Source organism: Rhinoderma darwinii, chromosome 12, assembly GCF_050947455.1.
Source record: "Rhinoderma darwinii isolate aRhiDar2 chromosome 12, aRhiDar2.hap1, whole genome shotgun sequence".
Classification (NCBI taxonomy): Eukaryota; Metazoa; Chordata; class Amphibia; order Anura; family Rhinodermatidae; genus Rhinoderma; species Rhinoderma darwinii.
The window spans coordinates 60,661,486-60,685,020 of NC_134698.1; the positions used below are offsets into that span (position 1 = coordinate 60,661,486).

General features: G+C 42.2%; 1 protein-coding gene across 3 annotated transcripts in view; it reads right to left on the bottom strand.

Annotated features, from left to right (window-relative positions):
* Positions 1-260: 260 nt before the first annotated feature.
* The window catches only part of TTBK2 (tau tubulin kinase 2), a 67,013-nt gene continuing 43,738 nt past the window's right edge, over positions 261-23,535 (bottom strand). For 2 of the 3 annotated variants that reach the window (XM_075844721.1, XM_075844720.1), the window contains exons 7-16: positions 14,851-14,916; positions 14,224-14,316; positions 13,565-13,690; positions 12,066-12,223; positions 10,759-10,975; positions 6,956-7,167; positions 6,275-6,860; positions 3,646-3,894; positions 1,088-2,280; positions 261-838 (exon numbers count right to left, since the gene is read on the bottom strand). In XM_075844721.1, coding sequence (XP_075700836.1) covers positions 355-838; positions 1,088-2,280; positions 3,646-3,894; positions 6,275-6,860; positions 6,956-7,167; positions 10,759-10,975; positions 12,066-12,223; positions 13,565-13,690; positions 14,224-14,316; positions 14,851-14,916 — 3,384 coding nt within the window. In that variant the 3' untranslated portion in view covers positions 261-354. The remainder of the gene's footprint in view (positions 839-1,087; positions 2,281-3,645; positions 3,895-6,274; positions 6,861-6,955; positions 7,168-10,758; positions 10,976-12,065; positions 12,224-13,564; positions 13,691-14,223; positions 14,317-14,850; positions 14,917-23,535) is intronic. The other variant, XM_075844722.1, reaches the window with a different exon arrangement.

The following is a 23,535-nucleotide window of genomic DNA, read 5'->3' on the forward strand; positions in this document are numbered from 1 at the left end:
TCAATACGATGTTAGTTGCCGAGTTTCCGAAGGTAAAAATTCCATTCCGACTTCTCCATGATCCCATTAACAGTTGTCTCAACTGAGCCACCAGCAACAAATTGGGTTGTAACTGGGCTAACCTCTACAACCCACATTCTCATTTGGTTGTTTTCCATTGCTAAAGACCAAAACTGGAATGGTTATTAAGACATTCCTCCCATTACAAAGACAAAACTAAGCATTTTCAAGTCTTTTTGGAACATAAAAACCAATACTGATTTGGATTTTCTTTTAAAACATACAGTGACATACACAACATGCATTACAAGAGGATGGGTAAATCACTGCTGCAGTGGCGGCTAAGCCTGGTTACTATCTGCTCAGTTTACTGGATACTTTGACCTCTCGGACGGAGGGTTTTCCACGGCTGGTTTTACTCCCTGTAGAGTGGTGAGTGCCACCTGGTCCCTTGGATAAGTTCTTACTTTGTTTGCTGCAGCAATGATCCTGTTGACAGGACCTTCTTGAAGAAGAAGAACCAGAGAGGGTAGGTGGTGATTTGCTCCGGCCCACATACTGAGATGAGCTTTTGGGGTCATGATGATGGGCACGTCCTGCTCTTGATGAAGAAGAGCTATTGGTACGGGGTAAAGATGAACTGCGTGGAGAAGCACTTGGGCTTCGTCGGGGAACCACAGGGCTCTTGGGAGGAGTTTTCGGGCTGTGGGGGGAACCTGGACTTTTGGATTGGGAAGAACTGCGTTGCTTTTGAGACCCTTTCTTTATCATCTGAGCAAGACGGGAGAGCAGGTCCGAGTCAGAGTTACCGCTCCCCAAAACCTTGTACCTGCGTATGCTACAAGACAGATGATAAAGGTAAAAACATAAGTACAATTTTACAAAAAAGAATTTTAAAAAATACAATATTTAATAGAATTTAGTCAAATAATTTACCAGAAGTTAGTGACGTCACAAAAGCAGCCAATCTGAAAATGATGTTGGATGACTCCATACAATGATGGACATTCTATATCTACGTGGTGGTCTTGGGCCCTCTAACTAGCAAATAATACAAGAAAAATAAATATATTGTAGCTTCTCTTACCGAGCCTCCACTCCAGGTCGTGTGGGTGGTTTTCCAGGTGGTGGTCGTGGCAAGAAAGGAGTTGAAGGAGCACTACTGATCTGATCGTTACTTGTCCAGGATACAGGGCGAGGAATCTTACTTCTCCTAGACTGGGGGCTGTGAGATGTTATACTACCATCATCAGACTGACGGACATTAGAATCGGAGACTGTTCTGGGAATAAAGAAAACGTCTTCCTCCGATAAACGTACAGCTGGTGGTGAGGTCTTTTCCTCCACAGATTTGTCAGAGGCACTTGAGAAGTCACCGAAAAATGACTTAATCTGTCGTTTTTCCATTAAGAGCCTGGCAAGATCGGTCTGATGAGCTTTTTTCAGAAAAAGCTTCTCCTTTGCAGATATTGGAGAGGACGATTCTGATGCAGAATCAACCTCCTGAGCCAATACAGGAATCCTACTATGTCTGGTTGGAAGGGATGACTTTGTGTGATCCTTTTTGGACTGTTGAGAGCCATCACTTAGGTCAAACTGCTGTCCGTTTTTAAGATTTATTTGATCCTTATCAGCGTCAAGTAACATAGACAAGCTGGACTCCGGACAGCCACTAGCAGACACTGTATTTTTATCTTTGTGATAGCCATTTTGCAGAACGTTTTCTGGGGAAGTCGCTGTAGGCACTGCCACATCAAAATTTTGTGGACTCAAAACGGTTTCTAACTTTATTTCTTGAAGATCTGAGTGTTGATTTGGCAAAGAGCAAAAAGTCCTGGTCTTTATGGATTCATAAATATCAGTCATTACACAGTCAGGGATTTTAAACGGTCCAGTAGAAAGCCTAGGAGGATTGAAACTTTTATTTTGTTCAGACTTGCCGTCCATTAGAGATCCCGAATGAGAATGTACTGGAGTCTCTACACTTTTCTTCTCATTTGGTATTAGGTCGTAACCATTAACCAAGTCTTTATCGTCTGAGTCTACGGCTTTGCCACTCGCTTTGTTCTGACTAAGTTTATCTAAATCTAATGCCAGGTTTCCTTTGTTAGGAGCAGTGACAACAACATCTTCTGTTGTACCATATCCTATTAGACTCTCATGGGGTGATAACATTTCTAAGACATTGGAGTCCCGGTCTTGTTTCTCTAAGGCTGGTCCGCCAGGGAAGCTTTCTGAAGCAGATTGTGTTGATGTAACTGAAGGTCGAGGAATTGTCATCTAAACGCATAGGTGAAATAAGAAAAAGAATTAATAAAACTACTAACAACGCGTTTCATTGCTGCCTACTGTCTAAGAAAGCAGTATAGCCGTCTGTACGCAGGTCTCTGTGATTAAAAGTTCAAGTTAACTCATTCATTTAACTAAAAGTATAGCTCACACAGATTGATAATAGATGTAAAACAGAGTTTTTGGTATAAAACACACATCGAAATAAAAACTACTGCCCAAACTTCTGCCCTCTTTGAAAATACTTACTGATCTTGTATGTTGGACAGGAACCTTTTATAACAAGACTGCTACAAAAAAAATCATGTAAAAATGTCTGTGACACACTGGAGAGCCCAAATATTATGTAGACGCAATGCCCATAATGCAATCATTAAAACAACCCCTATTAGGGCATATGGACACTATAGAAAGGCTTCCCGCTCAGACGGGCCCAGCCTGTACATGTATTACCATGTAACACTACATTTCTCCTGTACTGCGAGCCACAACTTTCCTAGGTGAAAAAAAAACAAACAGCTGATCATCGGGGGTTAGAGAAACCAGACCCATAGGCTTTAGCTGATCGCCAGGGTAGCTATTTTTAGAGGAGACGTTGCCTTTATGAGAATCGAAGTTAAAGGGAACCTGTCGCCAACATTTCACCTATTAAACCAGCAATACCTGGAGGAAGTGGATGAAATTTTTTTTTAATGTAACCTATAATTATCTTCCAAAGTCGGCTCTGTAGCTTTAGTATTCTGTTTTTTAGCGTTCCTGAGCATAAGAGTCATATCGTCGTATGAAAAGGGTCATATCTTCATTCCTCAAGCGTTTCCCAGTTAACCCCGCCTCCTTACTTTTGATTGACAGCTCCTCATCTCCCCCCCCCCAAGCACACACGAAATCCCGCCCTTGTGCATCTATGTCCTGGTTTCGTGCGTGCAAATAATGGGACACCATAGCGGCGCATGCGCAGTAACTAGATTTGAGGTCTGGATGAATCAGGGAAGGGTGTCGGACCATATATTTGCAGACCGTTATTTACGGTTGGAAGAGGAGTTTAGGAGGGGGGATAACGCCAATGAACTTTTGACAGCGGCAGCCAGTGAGGGGCGAGTAGAGTTCAATAGGTGAAATGCTGGTGACAAGTTCCCTTTAAAGTCCACATGATCTACTGAACATCTTACTAAACTATTTTTTTATATATACTTTTATGCAGTTAAATTAAATTTGGATCAAACATCCTTTCTACTATTTGGCCCTTTGTGTCCTAGAATATAATAGAATCCAGGGGACAAACACACAATGAGGATACAAAAATGTTGACACGAATAGACATGTGACAGCAACGTTTGGACATATCCATTCATTCACCTGGGACTTTGATATTCGAATTACACTGGGGTACTTGGAGCCACCATGAGGAGTGGCAGGTAGCTTCCTGCGGCTGGCTGAACGAGAGGAAGAAGAACAACTCTCAGCTGACTGACTCTTGGGGATGCCAATCTCTTTCTTGTGAGGAGACTCTGAACGGCTCGACTGGGGTGTATTGGGGCTTGTGAAGCGCATGGGATTGCTAGCAGGTCTTGAGGTAGAGGAGAACAGGATGTGAGAAGCACCAAGCTGTGAATATGACGTGAGGGGGAAAACAAAATGAAATAAATAAATGTAAACAGTATATGGAAATGCCAGTGCCCACCATAGCAAAGGTGGAGGATGAGTAGCAAGCATATAAGAAATACCAGATAAATGAACCAAACGCCATTTGCTTATAGCTATTTGGAGGATTCCGTACCATGGCAGCAATTTGAAGCGTACCCGCTGTGGTGCAGGCTGAACTAGACGTAGGCTCTATAGAGATGATCATTCTTTTGTTGAATCTGTACTGTGGTCTTGCTTCAGATGTGGGAGGGCCCTGACAAACTTTCACTTGCGTCCAACCCAGAGTTTTCTGTCAAAAACTGGAGAGGGCGTACAGTGTGGGGGGGGGGGGGGGGAGGGGGCACCATGAAAATGTATTGGGCACTGCTGGTCCATAATGAACTAAAGTGGATAATAGGTTGGATCCTTATACAAGCCTTAAACACAATGTATTATAATTAAAGGCTATGTACACCTCTGAGGGCATTTTATTTAAGATAAATAAATAAATAGGTCAGCGTGATTAGTGTAACTTTGTAAATAGGTTTTTATTAAAAATTTGTTTTACTTTTGGAGATACAGCTGCTCTGTATTCTCTATACAGAACAGCTGTATCTCTCGTTTTACACTGAATCAGTCAGTCCCGACTACGCTATTGATTCCGCCAAAAAAAGGAAACCTTACGGAACGGAGACAAACGCAAACCATTAGCAACGGAAGCATTACCATTGAAATCAATGGTAATGCAAACGGAAAGCTATGGTTTCTGTTTGGTTTCCGTTCATGGGTTCCCCTGACGGAAAGGTCTGACAGAATCCATTGAACGGAACCCCGACGCTGATGTGAACGAAGCCTAATCTATTTAGTAAAACAAAATGCCCTTAAAAAGGTGTACATTATTATTAATAATACTAAATCTGAAGCTGGCCATACATTAGATGAGTCGGCCAAAATGGACGATTTTTACCAGTTCAGCCGACCACGGCTTGAAAAACAATCGTTCATGATGGCCGACGGCAGACTGCTGGCTGCCAAAAACGTGATCTGTCAGGTTGGATTTTTTTTGCCCTTTGTCTGCTGAAACGACACATGTATGGCATGATCGCCGACTATGGACGATCATTTGCCACTTTGCGCAAGTCCACTCTTTTGGATTCCAGTTTTTTGTTTGTTTTTTTAAACCATTTCCCTGATCTATCTAGTCTGTCATGTCATGTCAATGGTTAGTTCGTTCGTACAAATGATCCGACGCACAATTGATTAACCGTATTCCGGCCGATACTAATCCTATGTGCTTGGCCATCTTTAAATGCTATATAAACATTGCTCCCATATGCCATTTTCATGAACATAGATTTGATCGATATTAGGACAACACAGGAGCCGCTCCCAGCCGACTTGTTAGTCCAGCACACAGACAGCGACAATATGCAGCTTCTATGTATAGTGGATACATAGAAGCTGCATCTCTAAAAACTAGGCAAAATTTTTAATAAAAATATATTGGAAATATGTTTACATTTCACAAACTATATACATAAAAAAAACAAAAAAAATACAAATGTTTACATAGCATTTAAAGCGGATCTGTGCCGGAATATGCTGCCCTATTTAAGGGCAGTATATACAGGGACAGGTCTGCTATTCTATTAGTCAAGTCGATACAAATAAAATAATAGTTAGACTGCTGTATTCATTAGGGGAGTCCTCCCCCGCCGCCATTTCACTAGTGACTTGTGGTATAAACTGCCGCCACTAGACCCTGATGAGCGCTGCCCATATGACTATAGCTAGGCATCCGCCTTATTCTTTTGTTAGACTATTAGCCAAATAGCACAAAAAATTTTTGGACTAACATAATAGCGGACCGGTCTCTTGAATATACGGTCCTTAAATAGGGCAGCATATTCCGTAGACAGATCTGCTTGATCTCCTTCTGTGGTACCACCCGAACATAAAAAAGTGTCAGCATTAAAAAACGTTGCGAGTTAAACCCAGTATAAAGCATATACGCAAGATAATCTAGCACTAAACACAGTATGAATGGCATGGGTGGCTACTGGTCATCACACCTTGGTTGCATGCTGGGCAAAGATTCAGCAGTAATAGTGTTAAAACACCATGTTACAGATATATGAAAAATGCCCGAGTGCCATGCCGGTACATAAATGGGCATCCAATGAAGATGAAACGAACTGAAAAGAAACCCAGCAGATGAAGGTTAGATAGAAGCACAAAAAGAATGGAATTTCCAAAGATTAGTCATATTTCAGAGTGAATTAATATTCTGCATTATTCAGGAGATTAACTCCTAAATCACCAGCACCAATGCCCAATTAAATTAGAAGAAAACTTTCCTTACCGGTGTGATAGCCCCTTCAGCTTGCGCTTCCATGGGACTTGTAGGTGTTGCTGGAAGAAGCTGGCCAGCAGCTGAGGACATAGGATCCAATTTATCAATGCAAGGGAGAGAAGAAACCACGACATCAAGTCCAATCCCTGCATCGGTTTTCTTATGAGCACTGTTATCGGTCCATGAGCCCAGTTTTGGAGGTCCGTCTTGAGGAGACTCTTCCAACATATGAAGTACCTCTGCTTCCTCTTCTGATGGACTTCCTGTAACCTTCTGAGCTTTATTTCCATTTGACGCAAAATCCTTTAAATCGCGTTCTTTATCCACAATGACCCATTCTTTAGAGTCAACCTCCTGCCGGCAGGAGCTCAGATTTACTGCTACAAACCCATTGCTAACTACGCCATCCAGGTGCGCTGGGGAACTGGCTGACCCTGGTTTAGAGCCCCCGGGCATATATTCATCATCATAATGCCAGACATGGTCCGTATTGGTAGGGGCCACAATGATCTTTCTTGGTTGAGAAGGAGATGGTGAAGACCCATCAGCGGCTGGTGCATCTTTCACATTTGGTTCCTTTTGAGTCTTTTCAGCACTTTAAGGACAGAAAACACGTAATAAAACAAATGATGCTTTTAAACATTGCTCAAACAACTATACAAATAGAAGATTAACAATTCAGTTCCTTACCAGTTTTCCATCAATTTATCAGCGTCAGGTTTTGATTCCAGTGTCAATCTCCTCTCTAGCTCGAAGCTGTGTATAGTACGTAACTTGCGCAGAAGAGGAACATCGCGGTCTAACTGTGTGATTTCTGAACGGACCCTCACAGGAGACCCGAGGCTGGGAGCATTATGTACGCCATTTGCATGACCATTACTATGTTCTTCTTCTGTGGCAGCCTGAGAATAAGACAAAGCATACATACATTATTGCAAAATAACCACATGAAACAACAAGGCATGGCAAAGCTGCCGCATTAAAGTGAATATTCAACTTTTATTCTCATGGTTTTTTTTGTTCCAAATTTTGTATTGATTAATTAATTTATATATCTTTATAATGGTGGGAGCTTTGTTTTTTTTTATACAGAGCTCCAAATGCACTAAATAATCCTGTATTTAAAGGCTGTGATCACCTTTTTATTTTTTTTTGTGTGTGTGTGTTTTTTTTTTACTAAAAATATCAGTGGCTTTGGCGGAACTTTCTAAATACTTTTTAGAAAAAAATATTTAAACTTTTTGAGATACAGCGGCTTTGTATCCTGTATATGGAGCAGCTGCATCTTGTGCTAAAACCTGTATCCATCAGGTCAGCGGGACTGACGGGTTCAACGTCAGCATGTCCTATGTGTCTCTGACATGCACAATCCACTGGTTATCGGTCACATCTAAGTTCATAACTGATCAGTAACAGCTCGATCCTGCGTGACGACCTGACGTATACAGGTTTTAGCAGTAGATGCAGCTGCTCTGTATACAGGATACAAAGCAGCTGCATCTCAAAAGTAAAATACATTTTTAATAAAAAGTATTTAGAAAGTTGCACCAAACACACCGATAGACATTTTTATTTAAAAAAAACCACAAAAAAAAACAAAAAACACTATTTCAAAGGTGAGCTTTGGAGAATATTGGCTTATGGAGTTCAATTTATAAAGTATGCAGTAAACTCCCAAGTTCCCTCTAGTGGTGGCTGCAGGTAGTCAGTATCTTATTTTTAGGTCTATGCAGGGCATTTGGAACTCTGTGTCAGAAAGAATAACCTCCAAACACTATAAAGATAAGATGCGAGTGGTTCCTCAAGTTACATTATTACTTTGTTCCGGGACGACCTGAGACCATAAGTCTACGGAGAACTAGTAATTGGTTCTGAAGTCCCCAAAATGTTTTGCCAAAAAAAGAAACAAATGAACACAAATAAGCAGATTTGTAACACCAATAAAGCAAGTCCTTACATGTGAAAGTCAAACAGAGCTGCTCAAGCTGTAAATCACTTTCTATGAGGAGGAAAGGGAACTTCTTCGTGTACCAGAAAAATAAAATGTGACCGCACTCATCTGGCATCCAAAAGTGTAACTCATCCTGGCACAGGAAAAAAAGCAGTACAGGACGTGCAGTACAGTACTGAAGCCTGAAGAGGCGCCAATCACAGACTGAACTGCGGTAATACAGGTGTTTTACCAGTAAAATGCTCATGCCGATTGAAGATCTTTTGGCAAATCACACTTTCCGCAGATCCGATGGCTCTGTGGCATTGTATGTTGAATGTGGTTTAGTTACAATGGCCCAGGAATCAATCTATACATCTCTAAATAGGGTCCAAATCACGCAAAATAGAAGAAAAGACTGCAGCGCTCCAGGAACTTGAATACATATCATGTAGATAAATACATTGTGTTATTCATCTCATAGGGCAAAGTCCCTGTGAGAGGGATGAAATGTTGTATTTATCTACATGGGTGAATAAATGACATCAGATGTATTAAAACTTCTGGAATGCTGCAATCTTTTCTTCTAATATAATAAATACTAGTATAGAAAACCCATTACACGGGTTTGCTAGCAAAAGGAATGATGAGAAGTATTGGTTTTGCCTTCTTAACGCCTTGTTTTGGCAATTGGTTTCTCGTTGTTCCTGGAGTTCCTCTGCACTCATAGTTGCTCTTCTTATTCTCGGAGCTTCCGGTTTCCTTTGTCTTTTAGCGATTATGTCGTCTTCTGACAAAATGTGTTCTTTTTGGTGGCATTTTCTTTTTGCAATTTGCAATTACACCCTTTAAGGCAATTATATGCTTTAAAACAATTACGCATTTTAAGGTTGTTTCGCCCCTTAGAGCAGTTACACCACTTAACGCCTCTTTGGGCGTTCTTTAGCCTCTTCGGGCTTTCCCCCCTCCGACTCTTATCCACCACCTGACCACTCCCACTAAGTCCAGTAACACTTACCTGTTGTTGTTGCTTCTATCATCAAAATGAAATAATAGTAAGGAATTGGAAAGAAGGAGAAAAATTAGGCTTGGCGCGTATCATAAAGTTTGGTTGTATTTGGTAGGAGAGCGAAAAGCAGCGGAGTAAAAAAAACAAAACCTCAACTGTGCCTCGGACACCACGTCCTCGCCCAATATATATATATAGGATTCCCTCTCTTAATGACTTATATTTCCAACTGGGAAAGGATTGTTGCCACATGTTAGTTTTAAAATCCAATAAATATCTTCGAAACATAAAATAGCATAAATGGCTAGGGCAGCATAGTATGAGGACCGGACCTCCCTATTATCAGCCCAAGCAGAACAAAAATTATTTTTGCAGTTTGGCGAATAGAGCCCAATAAAGAATATAGCAGACAGATCAGTCACCTCAATATGCTGGCCTAGGTAAGGGCAGTATATTACAGGGACAGGTCCGTTCTCTTATTATCCAAAAAGGCACAGAAAGAAAAATTGGGTGATCCGGGCGATAAAAGAATACACCGGACTCACAGTACAAATGCAAATACGCAGCAGCCAGCCGTTGATAACTGGGAGAGTGATGGGGAGCGCGCTCATCAAGAATACTATGGGGCAAATTTACGAAGATTGGCATTTCATACGCCAGGCTTAGCTATCTGCTCTGCTGGAGTAAGACGCAACAGATTTAAGAGGCACACACCTCTTAATAAATCTGTTGCATCTCTCCTCTATTCATGCAACCTTGGCTGTTCGCCATCCATTTCCCAACCCAATCGGATATAAAACTAAAATTTAAAAAAATGGATGCTCACCTCTTCTTCCCTCAGCATGCTGCGGCTCATACAAGGTCCTGACGCTGTCTGTGGTCAGTACGTTTTATCAGCCGCGGCCGGTTAGGAAGTGTCTGTGGGGACTCGTAGGAGAGAAGAAAAGCTGTGAGTTAACGTTTAAAAAAAATAAATAAATTATCCGATGGGAGGGGTAGTTCGATCTGGGGATGCAGGGTAAAGTGCAACGCCCGGAACTGGTGTAGATTTCCGATATAATTTCCGCCAGTTTTATGGCATAAATTCTAATAAATTTGTTGGGTCCGTTTTAAAAAAAAAAAAAAAAAAAAAAAAAAAAAAAAAAAAAAAAAGTGTCGAGGGCGATGTACAAAATTCAAAACTCACAATTCTCAATGCACATTGCAACTTTTGGATCAATCCGCCCTTTATGTCCGGTTTATTTTTTGATCGTTCCTATTAGCCAATATTTTTTGTGCTGTTTTAGTTATTAGGAAAACGGACCTGTCCCTGTAATATTCTGCCCCTGCGGCATATTAAGGTGACAGAACCGCTTTAATGTTACATTACACAGAAGGATCATGAATATTAATTAGCATATAATACATATAAAAGTATTAAGATGTGTAATATATAGAGACCCTTTGTAAAACACAAACCTCATCTTAAATTTCTTCTCTAAATAAGTAAAGCCATCCCTGGTTGATATATTTTTAATTTCCAGCATTTATAGTAATTTAATAATCTCTCGGTACCTTGCAGAGCCCCATTTTAATTTTGTTCCTGTTGGCATCCATCTCCTCCCAAACATCCTTCTCCTGGGGACGCTGATGACTTGGTGATCCTGGAATCCTTTCAGGGGAAACCATAATAGGGATTCCGTTCTCGCCATCGCTGAGCTGTTCATCAGGAAACACTTCGTCTGTGTTCTCACGCTGTAGATCGCCATGGACAGGTGTGGCATTTGCAATTCTGAACAGAAGGTAAATTATTAGTCTAGGATTCTGTGCTTCAATGTGTTTGAGGCGATAAACTGAAAAGAGTTAAGGTGGTTTTATACTGGTCAATTATCGGGCAGACAAGTTTTCATAGAACGCCCGTTGACGATAATTGTGTTAACAGGGCAGCGATCAGATGAACGAGAAAACTCTCGTTCATCTGCTGATCGTATAGTTTAAAAAAAACTAAATTATTATCTTTATCGGCAGCACGTCTCCCTGGGTGAACAGAGAGACGCGCTGTTGACATGATAAGACTGTATGGGGAGGATCGATCGGAGTAACAACTGCTCGTTCCCATCCATAGCTCTGTGTGACCGGAGTAAAGGAGCGCTGATCAACGAGCTGTGTCGCTGATCGGCGCTCGCTACACTTGCCAAAGTTGGCCGGTATAATAGGGCCTTAACGCACGTTAACTAGCGAGGTAGAAAGTGAATCTCCACCTTTTATCATTGTGTCTTTTTAGGGTAATTCATTAATTTCTTAAAGGGGTTTTACGGGACCTCAATAATATGTTTGATCATTGGGATCTGACTCCATGCACTTGCGCCGATCAACTGATTGAAGTGTCTGCAGCTAACTTGAATGGGAATGAGCTGCGTTACTAGACACAGCCACAACTGTGTGTGGGATGCTCTGCATGATCGGTGTGGGTGAAGGATGCAAATGTGGACATTCCCTTAGTAGATGTCCAGGATTAGCAAAACATGGCTGCCTTCTTCCACACACAGTGCCACACATGTCCTCAGGTTGTGTGTGGTATTGCAGCTTAGACTCTTCAATGAAGCTGGGATGCAATAATAGACACAACCGGTGGACATATGTGGCGCTTTCCATGCAAGAAAGAAGACAGGTGTTTTTTAATTCTGGCAAACACCTTAATGTATGATGTTTTACAAATAAAAAGCACAAGCAAATACAGGTAATTGTATTGTTCTTTTCTGCTGGATGAACAATACAGTGCACTTGGCGCAGATTTTCAACAGTGAACGTAGCTGAACACTTGAGTTACAAGCCATTAGTGGGAAGGATGTAGTTATTTGGTTAATAATTCCCACACGTACCCAATAGCAGCAGGTGTCAGGCGAGTGTGAAGCTGAGGAGTAGTTGACGTAGTTGTAGTAGTTAAGGAGCCGTCCATGCCACTCTTCTCCCAGTCAAATGCATCACTCTCCACAACACCGTACGCCTTCATACTGTTGTCAAAAACCGATATAAGAAGCTGCAAAGGAAACAGAAAAAAATATATATCATTTTAAAGAGATGCAAAAAATGCACAAGGGCCATAGCCCATACAAAACCAAGAAGATTTCTGCTGTCATTTCGATAAATTATAAAGTAAAGTAAAGCACTGATGATGCCATTGCAACTTCTCCACATTTACTTTGCACCAGCTTCAAATAATAAACCTGCTCTGCATTTCTAGATCAGTAAGTATTATCAGTGTCACCGATCAGAACCCTCATCTATTACGCAGATCAAAGATAGTCTACAAACAGCGTATATCTCTCTGGAGGACCAGCACATCCATGATTACGCTTAAATGGGTTGTCCCACAAAAACACATGTATCCCCTATCCACAGGACAAGAGATACATGTGTGATCGCTGGGGGTTCGACCCCTTGGACCCCCAGCGATAAGGAGAACGGAGGACCGAGTCCCCAAAAGTGCTCCATGAGAAGCATGGGACTTCCAGGGTCTGCGTTTGGCTTGTGTGTTAGGCAGCTCCATAGAAATGAATGGAGCGCAGGTTGCACTTGTGCTTGACCGCTGATCCATTCATTTCTATGGAGCTGCCGTACACACAAGCTGGACACAGACTCTGGAAGTACCAAGCTTCTCATGGAAAACTTTGGGGGACTTTCGGTCTCCCGTTCTCCTTACCGCTGGGGGTCCCAGCAGTCGGACCCCCAGCGATCACACATGTATCCCTTATCCTGTGGATAGGGGATACATGTGTTTTGTGGGACAACCCCTTTAATTTCAATGGGAAGGGTGTAATAATTAACTTCCCCTGTGGTGGCGCTGTAGGGACATGGAACACTTGCTACCAGATTGCTCCGCAGAAAACAGCTGGTTGCTGGGGGGGGGGGGTCACAGCAGCTTAAACATCCTGTGATCCCCTTTTAATCGAGGAACCCTTTTAAGGCTCTCGTCACATCTCGTTTTTTAACTAAAGCTTCTGGCGCATACGCTGAATATTTCCATAAGGCACCATGCACCTGGCGTATGCCAAAAGAGTGTACTTTTAGCATATGCTATCTATCTCCATATTCCGGTAACAGAATACTAAAAAAAAGTTAATAGAAATAATAAATCCCATGTTGTCCTCCTAGCCAATATTTCAGGGTTTCCTGGCTTTATCTAGATCTTTTATTTTAGGAGAATAAGACTATATAAATCCCCCCCCCCCCCCCCCCCAAATATATCAGAATCCTGATTGTGTTGGTATAAACTTAATTTACGTAATCTGGAAATGTCTTGCGTTCCTAGGTAAAACGATATTGTGCTATTATTCTCCATTAATGCAATTTTTCCTAATCGTTGATGCAAAGTACATACCTGGTAATCTGGTTTTGTAACGTAGTCTAAACCACTGATGTGTTCAAGAAATACATGAAATTCTGGGGGGAGATGCTTCAACATTAGACGATGTTCATATCGTTCCTTAATAGAGCCAACTTGTTCCTAGGAGGACAAACCTACTAGTTAGTGTATTAAAGAGAGCAAGGCTGAAGGTAAAGGCCTTTCCCAGGGGAAAAAACTTTTTAACACTGTCTAAAATATTTGTCTTCTCAATATATTCAACCTTTAGAATTTCGCACCGTTCCCTTGCCGCCACTGTTCAGGGCCACCTCTGCATCTCCGTTTAGATGTCACTATGTTCTACGACGTCACTACAGCAGCCTGTGATTGACGAACCCATTCACGTGATCATCACACAATTGTGGTGAAGACTCAAACAGCGATGTGAGGAAATCCTTAGGTAAGTATATGGCATTTTTGGCAGAGTTTACAGATTTTTTGGTTTGTTTCCTATCCCTGGAAAACCCCTTTAAAACCTAGCTGAAGTGTAAGCTAAAAATTATACCTCACAACGGTCCCATTTTCTTTGCGGGACTGTCTTGTGGACCAAATTGACTTAAAAGGGGTAGTTTCTATGTAATTTCTGTGGTGTTCCTGGGTGGAAGATATATGGATAACTCAAGTAGTAAACATACCTTGTCTTTTATCTTCCTCCATGGAAGCTGCCCAACCACAAACTCAACCAGCATGTAGAAGAGAGACCACAGATCATCGTGACGGCCCATCTCCTGCAAAATTAGAAGCCCACATAAAAAAAAAACTCAAGTTAGTTTAAAAAAAGTCAAGCTCAAAACATTTTGTGACAATACAAGATCAGGTTAAATACATCAAATGTAAAAATGCTGCCAATCTTGTAGATTTGGATCTCTGTATCTGCAGTGTCTTGCGGTTTTGATTCGATTGCTAACTCTTAATAGGTACAAGTCCAAAATTGTAACCTTTAAACTCCAGGGTCCCAATGCAAAACTTTTAACAGGGCCTTCACATACCAATGCTGGGGTCTTCTAGGACCAGGTGCAACGGCTACCTCTCCTGAAGCGCCTATGGCTACACTACGGCGACTGTCTGGATGGCCAGATCACGTCTAGCGTTAGTATAGGATATTGCTAACCAAGTTTAAATGTGAATAAGAAAAAGCATGGTCTACATAAATAATTGGTAGGATTCCGTAAAGCATTGGCAGTGAACATGTTTTCCGGCCTTTATGCTGATCACAGGACAAATGTTCTGTTGTAGTATATCGGTTTCATGCCCATACTCACCCTGTTCCTATGTGCATTGACAGACGCATACCGTACGGTTCCACGAAATCCAGCGACAGCTCGAGGCTGAGAAACAAAACATACATTTAAGATTTAAAGATCCAGTGCAATGATATTAACAGATTCCTAAATGCAACACACTACTAAAGCGGTAGAATTACATCCTGTACTGGTTTGAGTATATCAAAACAAGCGGGCATCCATATTTAATTAATGACATGTTCTAGCAGCAGTAATTTGATCATTGTAATAGAGTGTTATAGACCACCCCAATATAGAAGCGGACAAGCGTAGTTTGACCTCTGAAAAACGTCTTTGCACCAGCACCACCAACTTGTTTTTAAAGTGTGAGCTGCTTCTAGATAGGACATATAAGCATATCTCATAATATAGGAATGGTGGTAAGAGATCAGAAAGATGGGATTAAAAAAATTAATGTGTGAACTTTGCGCCATTACTAGAGATGAGCAACGTGACCTTAAAGATGGACGATGGTAAATCTAATCCGAGATTTTAGCTAAACATTTCATCCATACTCCTTCAGTGGTAAAGATCCACTAATCGATTGCTGAACGGTCAATCGCAAAGCAGACAAATGGACTTGTTCAACTCTAGTGATGGTACCAAATAATGAGAGTCTTCGCACTACATATGTGCAGTTTAGTTAAAAGAGAGCAAATAAGAGAAATAAAAACCCTGTGTGATCAGTGCAGCGGTAATAACAAGGATTCACATGGAGACGCGATTATCACATGGCAAGGCACCATACGTCTAGAAGACATTTGGCATAAGCAGTATCAGTCACGTATAACGTTAGGCAGACTTCTCTCCATATTAAAGTCTGCCAGCTTCTTACACTACTTACCGGCATTCACTCTGATCTGGAGACAAAAGTAAACGCGAACACTCAAAAATCATAAAGGTCACTGAATTTTACTGTATACAAAATATTTTTCTCTAGGTTTGGTATTTTTCTCTCTTGTATTAATATTTACACAGTCGAGTCAAATTATTATGACCACCTCCTACTTTTGACGTTGGCAGAGCGCAGCCCATGACGGAAGTGATGTGTCGTGGGCTGGCTTGGTGGGTATATAAGGTGTGTGATAGGCTGAGCGCAGATTGCGAACTGTTCGCGTGCTGCTGTGGTGAAAGTATATCGTGAGTGGACGAATGGCACCATTGGGAATACCCGACGTGGAAACTGCGGAGCACCACGTGCCATTAATGTTGGAGGTGAACGTCGCCTACGAAGGAGCGCGAGGGCCGAATGACACGCTACAGTGGAGCAACTTATCGCGAAAATTAACCAAGGGGCTACCAGACGTGTGTCTAAAACAGTTTAGCGAACCCTACTGCATATGGGGCTCTGAAGCAGACGTATGGTCACTGCTCCTATGCTAACAAAGGTGAATCTGAAAAAAAAAAAAAAGGATTCAATTTGCACGGCAGTATCAGAATTGGACCACCGATGAGTCACGTTTTCTGCTTCATCAAACGGATGGATGTTGGCGTCTCAGCCATCAGAGAACAAACACCCTGCAACTATTGCTGGAAGAACATAAGTTGGTGGCGGCAGCATTATTGTCTGGGGAATTTCTTCATTGCATTCTCTGGGTCCACTCATCCATGTGGAAGGCTCTGAACCGATTTGTGTATGAATCCATTGTTGCAGATCAGGTCCACCCATACATGCAGTTTGTCTTCCCTGGGGCAGATGGAATCTTCAAGCAAAACAATGCGATATGTCACACGGCTAGAAATGTCAGACAGTGGTTGGAAGAGAACGACCAAAACTTCCAAGTACTTCCCTGATCCCCTAATTCGCCAGACTTGAACATTGTGGGACCACCTCCATCATCTTGTTCGCTCTATGGATCCTCCCCCACGTAGCCTCAAGCAAATGTGAGATGCTCTGCAGTCAGCATGGCGCCAGATACTGGAGACAACCTACCAGCACCTTTTTGAGTCACTCCCAGGCTGTCTAGCTGCTGTCAGTGCTGCACACGGCGGTTACTCTGGATATTAGCTGGTGGTCACAATAACGTGACTCAACTGTGTATATCTAAGCACTAGGCACGAGTATTTTTGTATGTATTGTCACATTGCTTAAATATAAAATATAGGATGAATTGGTATAGATGTATTAGTGAATCTTTGCACTAAATTAAAGCATGTTTATCTATATACACACACACACACACACACACACACACACACACACACACACACACACACAAACACAGTACCGTGCAAAAGTTTTAGGCAATTGTGGAAAAATGCTGCAAAGTAAGAATGCTTTAGAAAATAAAAATGTTAGTTGTTTTTTTTTTTATCAATTAACAAAATACAAAGTGAATGAACAGAAGAGAAGTCTAAATCAAATCAATATTTAGTGTGACCACCCTTTGCCTTCAAAACAGCATCAATTCTTCTTGGTACACTTGCACAAAGTCATGGATTTTGTAGAATTATAGTCAGGTTTATGATTAACCAATTATACTAAAGAGGTGGTAATGATCATCATTTTCATACGTAGGTTGAAACACAGCCATTAACTAAGGCCACATGCACACGACCGTAGTGGTGTGTACGGGCCATGATTTGCTGCTCGGACAGCCGCCAAGTGTCACCCGCAAGTCACAGGCCGCGCACATTGACGTTTGCATTCATTTCAACGAGCCTGGACCACAAAATGAGGCCGTAATAAGACATGTCCTATCTTTTTGCAGTCCAGGCTCCCGGGCTATGTACGGACCATGGAAACCACGGTCGTGTGCGTGGGCCCATTGAAATGAATGGGACCGCAATTCATCCGCAGATTTGCGGGTGAACTGCAGCCGCAAAAATATGTTCATGTGCATGGGACCTACCAGAAACAGCTGTGTAGAAGGCTTAAAACAGGGTGAGCAAGGTAGTTAGACTGCATCAGCAAGGTCTCTCCCGGGCAAAGATTTCAAAGCAGACTGGGATTTCAAGATGTGGTCTTCAAGCTCTTTTGAAGAAGCACAAAGAAACGGGCAACGTTGAGCACCAGCGACGCAGTAATCGGCCAAGGAAACTTAGTGCAGCAGATCAAAGACAGATCATGCTTACTTCCCTTCGAAATCAGAAGAAGTCCAGCAGTGCCATCAGCTCGAAACTGGCAGTAACCAGTGGGACCCAGGTACACCCATCCACTGTTTGGGTGAGGTCTGGCCAGAAGTGGTCTTCATGGAAGAATTGTGGCCAAAAAGCCACACCTTCGACATGGAAACAAGGCAAAGCAACTCAACTATATACAAAAACATAGAAACTATTTGGCTGTAAAAGAAGGCAGTTTGTTCACCAAAGGGCTGGAGAGCGGTACAATAATGAGTGTCTGCAGGTAACAGTGAAGCATGGTGGAGGTTCCTTGCAAGTTTGGGGCTGCGTTTCAGCAAATGGCGTTGGGGATTTGGTCAGGATCAATGCAATACAGGCAGATACTTATCCATCACGCAATACTATCGGGGAGGCATCGGATTGGCTCCAAATTTATGGACCGGACAATGGCCTCAAACATACAGCCAATGTCATTAAAAACTATCTTCAGCGTAAAGAACAACAAGGAGCCCTGGAAATAATGATACGGCCCCCACAGAGCCCTGATCTCAACATCGAGTCCGTCTGGGATTACATGAAGAGATAAGATTTTATTTCGTTGTACAATTGTATTAGGGCTGTTTACTGCAGTGGGGACCATTTGTATTTTTAATGGATCCCTTATATGTTCTTTTAATTGATTTTATCAATGGCCTGTTCCTTATGATATGAAATAAAAGTTTGTGATGTTATAATTTTTGGATGGACGCATTTACTTGGTCTAGGATATTGGTCGTATTTAAACACATTTGCAGCCCCCATTATTTCTCCTTATGATTCGATGCCCATTTTTGCATAGTGTTCTGGCCTGGAAATATTATTCAGACTGCTGCTCGCCTATTTTTAATAGCTGGTTTACATATAGAAATAACCTACATAAATACATAAACAGTAGAGTAACGTTGTATTCTTTTCCGGCTCAATGTCTTCACAGAGCTATCTCTAGCGGTTTACACGGGCCAATGATCAAGCAAACGAGCATTCAATGATCGTTCTCGATCATTGCCCGATCAAGTTGCGCTGATTGACCTGAAATTATCGGTGCTCGTTATGGGCCCATATCTGCCCATGTAAACCCAACTTAAGAAGTGTCCCCTACATAAGGCATTGTCCAGTAATCTTAAGTAGTTCGGGATATATCTGGCGACAAGCTTGTTGACCGTTTCCACGGACGACAAGCAGAATTGTAAAAGCAGCTTTGGACTTTAATACAGGCTGTGACTCCGGATCAGGGAAAAAAAATTATGTCGTGTATTTAAGATCAATCAAAATCTATTTATAATTCATGTTTTTTCTGTGAAAGCTTAAATTAAATATCCACCTTTAAACACCAGGTCTTTGTCACATTAACAAACACAAACAGCGCAAACATTCTTGCACACAAGTCCATCGACCCCGTCATCTACATCATGCTGGCCGTTTCCATCCGCCCCATCATGCAAGTAGGTATAGAATTCTCCTCATGATGCCTCCAGGATACACATGAGAGCTATGGAGACGGTCATTGCACTACCTAGGTGCAGTCAGTAATTAAGCAGCCCGGCACACAAATTCATAATTAAAAAAATAATTTGAAAATAAATCAACGCTGCTTTATAGGAGGTTCGATTTAGTGATCTTCCAAACGTGAACTGCTTGTGCTGGCCCACAGTAGAACTATGTTTGCCTAGGAGAATGATTTACTATGAACATTTGTCATTAACTATGTACAATGTCATTTCTTGTTAGGATGGATAAAAGTATTAGGACACCTACACATTACTCCTTTAGAAGCTTTCCAAATCCATAGGAAGTATCATGGAGTCCCCCCCCCCCCCCGACCCCCTTGCATCTAAGACAGCCTCCACTCTTCTGGGAAGGATTTCTACAAGATTTTGGATTATGTCTGAGGGAATTTTTCCTCATTCATTCAGAAGAGCATTTGTGAGGTCAGACACAGACGTTGGATGAGAGGACCTGGCTCGCAATCTCCGTTCTAGTTCATCTGAAAGGTGTTGGATGGGGTTGAGGTCACGGCTGTGGGTGGGCAGTCAAGTTCTTCCACACCAAACCACGTCTTTATGGACCTTGCTTTTCGCACGGCGGGACAGTCATGCTGGAACAGAAAAGGGCCTTCCCCAAACTGTTCCCATAAAGTTGGAAGCATAAAATTGTCCAAAATGTCTTGGTATGGTCAAGCATTAAGTTTTTCCTTCACTGGAACCAAGAGGCCTAGGCCGACCCATGAAAAACAACCCCATAGCATTATCCCTCTTCCACTAAACTTTACAGTTGGTTGATTCCGTTGGATTGGGTTGGGAATGGAGTCCCGACACAGATATGAACGAAGCCTAAAGGGCCTTTTACACCTGCCAACATTCGGCCGGTGCAGCGAGTGCCGATGAACGAGACGTCGTTGATCGGCGTTTGTTTTCTCCTGTCACACGGAGCTATGGATGGGCATGAGCGGTCGTTACTCCGATCGTTCGTCCCCATACATTATTATCATGTTGGCAGCGCGGCTCCCTGTTTACACAGGGAGATGTTCTGCCAACAACGATAATATTTCACTTTTTTAAAACGATACGACCAGCAGATGATCGAGCGTTTGCTTCCTCATCTGCTGATCGCTGCCCTGTTTACACGGGGCAATTATCCGCAACGAGCGTTCTATGAAAGTTCGTCTGCACTATAATCGCGCAGTGTAAACTCCCATTTACTTGCATCAAGGTTCTCACGCTATGTGTTGTACAGATGAGGCCAGGACATGGACAATGGACTCATGTAGAGCAGTAGTCATTCTAATGAAATGCAGTTAGATGCACTCTGCTATAGAATGTATCCAACCTATTAAAGTAATTGTCCTTTTTCAGCAAATGAATGATATATTTTTTGTATAATTAAAGTTATACAATTTTCCAATGTACTTTCTATATTAATTCCTGATGTTTTTCAAGATCTCTGCTTGTTGTTATTCAGTAGTAACATTCATGGTTTACTTCCAGTGGATCAAATTCTGTCCATGGTCATGTGATGGACACACAGGTGCACGGCTCATAACAGTATGTTTGTTAAAGCTGTGTGTAACGAGCCGTGCAATTGTGTCCACGGACTCAATACCGTAGTCGACTGCACTATTCATTCCGTCAAAACGACAGAACCCTTACACAACGGTGATAAACATAAACCATTTGCACCGGATCCGTCACCATTGCAATCAATGGTGATGCAAACGGAAACTTATGGTTTCCGTTTATATCAGTTTATGGGTTCCCCTGATGGAAAGCTCAGACAGAACCCATGAACAGAGTCCCAACGCAGATGTGAACGAAGACTGATATACAAACCTATGACAGATAATCTGATCAAACAAGATTATGTGACAACCAGGATAGTGAGGGCTTATCGGAGGACTACTCACAATTGACTGTCTGGTAGGTCAAAAACAACAGACTGCATATAAAAAGTTTGTTAAGATGTTTTGACAAAACAGGCTCCGAGCATATGTACACACTTTAAAAAAGGGATCTTATTTTCCTATCTAAGCTATAAATTGTGTAATGTAACATTATTCGTGTTGACATCCCCATACACAAATACACACAGAAGTCTCTTCTTGCCACCAACAACATGGCTGCACCCACAGAAGTGCAGATGCAGACAACGAGCAGAAAAGTCTGTTATGTGTTATAGACCGTGTTAGGTGTTACATACAGAACAGATGATCCATGTCGGAGAGCAGACCTGTGTCAGACAAAACACGCGCAGACAGACTGAAGGAGTGAGTATTTAGTGCTGGAAGTTATTAGAAGCTGATCTGACAACACAGAGAACGCCACGTTGTCAGACATCCTGGAGAATGACCAGGATTTTTATACTAAATGAAGCAGCTCACACGATAAGCATGAAGTGATTTCACCGCAGAGATTTTAAATAAACGTAAAAAAAAACAAAATGTCTTACATTTTATATACTAGCCACTTTCTTCATTTTGGATGGAATTAACTTTTATAGTTTTAAAAGATATTTATTGAAGGAAAAAGCAACATCCAGCCATAGTGCCACAATTCCCTACCCAGAGGGTATCCATCATTTTATTTTTTTGGGGAAATCAAGCATTTTACATTATGGGTTAAGACACTTGGCCAGTAGGTTGTAAACAGGGGTACAAAAACCAACTCTTGACCCATCCAGCGCTGCAAAATACCGACCAGTCTCTAATCTGCCCTTCATCTCCAAACTCCTGGAACTCTTGGTCTACTCTCGCCTTATCCGCTATCTCTCTGCTAACTCCATTCTTGACCCCTTACAATCTGGTTTCCGCACTCAACACTCCACAGAAACTGCCCTTACTAAAGTCTCAAATGCTCTCTTGGTGGCTAAATCGGACGGTAAATCCTCTCTCCTGATTCTTCTGGATCTCTCTGCAGCCTTTGACACTGTAGACCACAAACTCCTACTCAATATGCTCCACTCTATTGGCCTCAAGGACGCGGCTCTCTCTTGCTTCTCCTCCTATCTCTCTGACCGCTCGTTCAGTGTGTCATTTGCTGGCTCTACTTCTTCTCCTCTTCCTCTTGCTATCGGGGTTCCTCAGGGATCAGTCCTAGGTTTGCTCCTCTTATCTTTCTACACAGCCCCTATTGGATAAACAATCAGCAGGTTTTGCTTCCAGAACCATCTCTACGCTGATGACACCCAATTATATGCCTCTTCCCGTGACATCACCCCTGCTCTAATACAAAACACCAGTGATTGTCTGTCCGCTGTCTCTAACATCATGTCCTCTCTCTATCTGAAACTGAATCTTTCTAAAACGGAGCTCCTTCTGTTCCCACCATCTACTAACCTCCCTAAACCGGATGTCTCCATCTGTGTGTGGCACTACCATAACTCCTAGGCAGCACGCCCGCTGTCTTGGGGTTATTTTTTACTCCGATCTTACCTTTAGGGTATGTGCACACGATAACTGCAATTACGTCTGAAATTCAGGAGCCGTTTTCTCCTGAAAACAGCTCCGTAATTTCAGACGTAATTGCATGTACTTGCGTTTTTCGTGGCGTCTTTTTACGGACGTAATTCTGAGCTGTTCTTCATTAGAGTCAATGAAAAACAACGCCAATTACGAACCAAGAAGTGTCCTGCTCTTCTTTTGACGAGGCTGTAATTTTAAGCGCCGTCCTTTGACAGCGACGCGTTAAAATGACAGGTCGTCGGCACAGTACATCGTAAAGCCCATTGAAAGTAATGGGCAGATGTTTGCCGACGTATTGGAGCCGTTTTTTCAGACGTAATTCGAGGCGTAAAACGCCTCCATTACGTCTGAAAATAGGTCGTGTGAACCCAGCCTAACTCCTCACATTCAATCACTTTCACACTCCTGTCATTTTCACCTCAAAAATATCTCCAGATTCCGCCCGTTTCTTACTGTGGAAACAGCCAAAACTCTCATTGTTGCTCTGATTCACTCTCGTCTGGACTACTGTAACGCATTATTAGTCGGTCTTCCCCTCACTAAACTCTCCCCTCTCCAATCTATCCTCAATGAAGCAGCCAGGCTCATCTTTCCGATCAACCGCTACA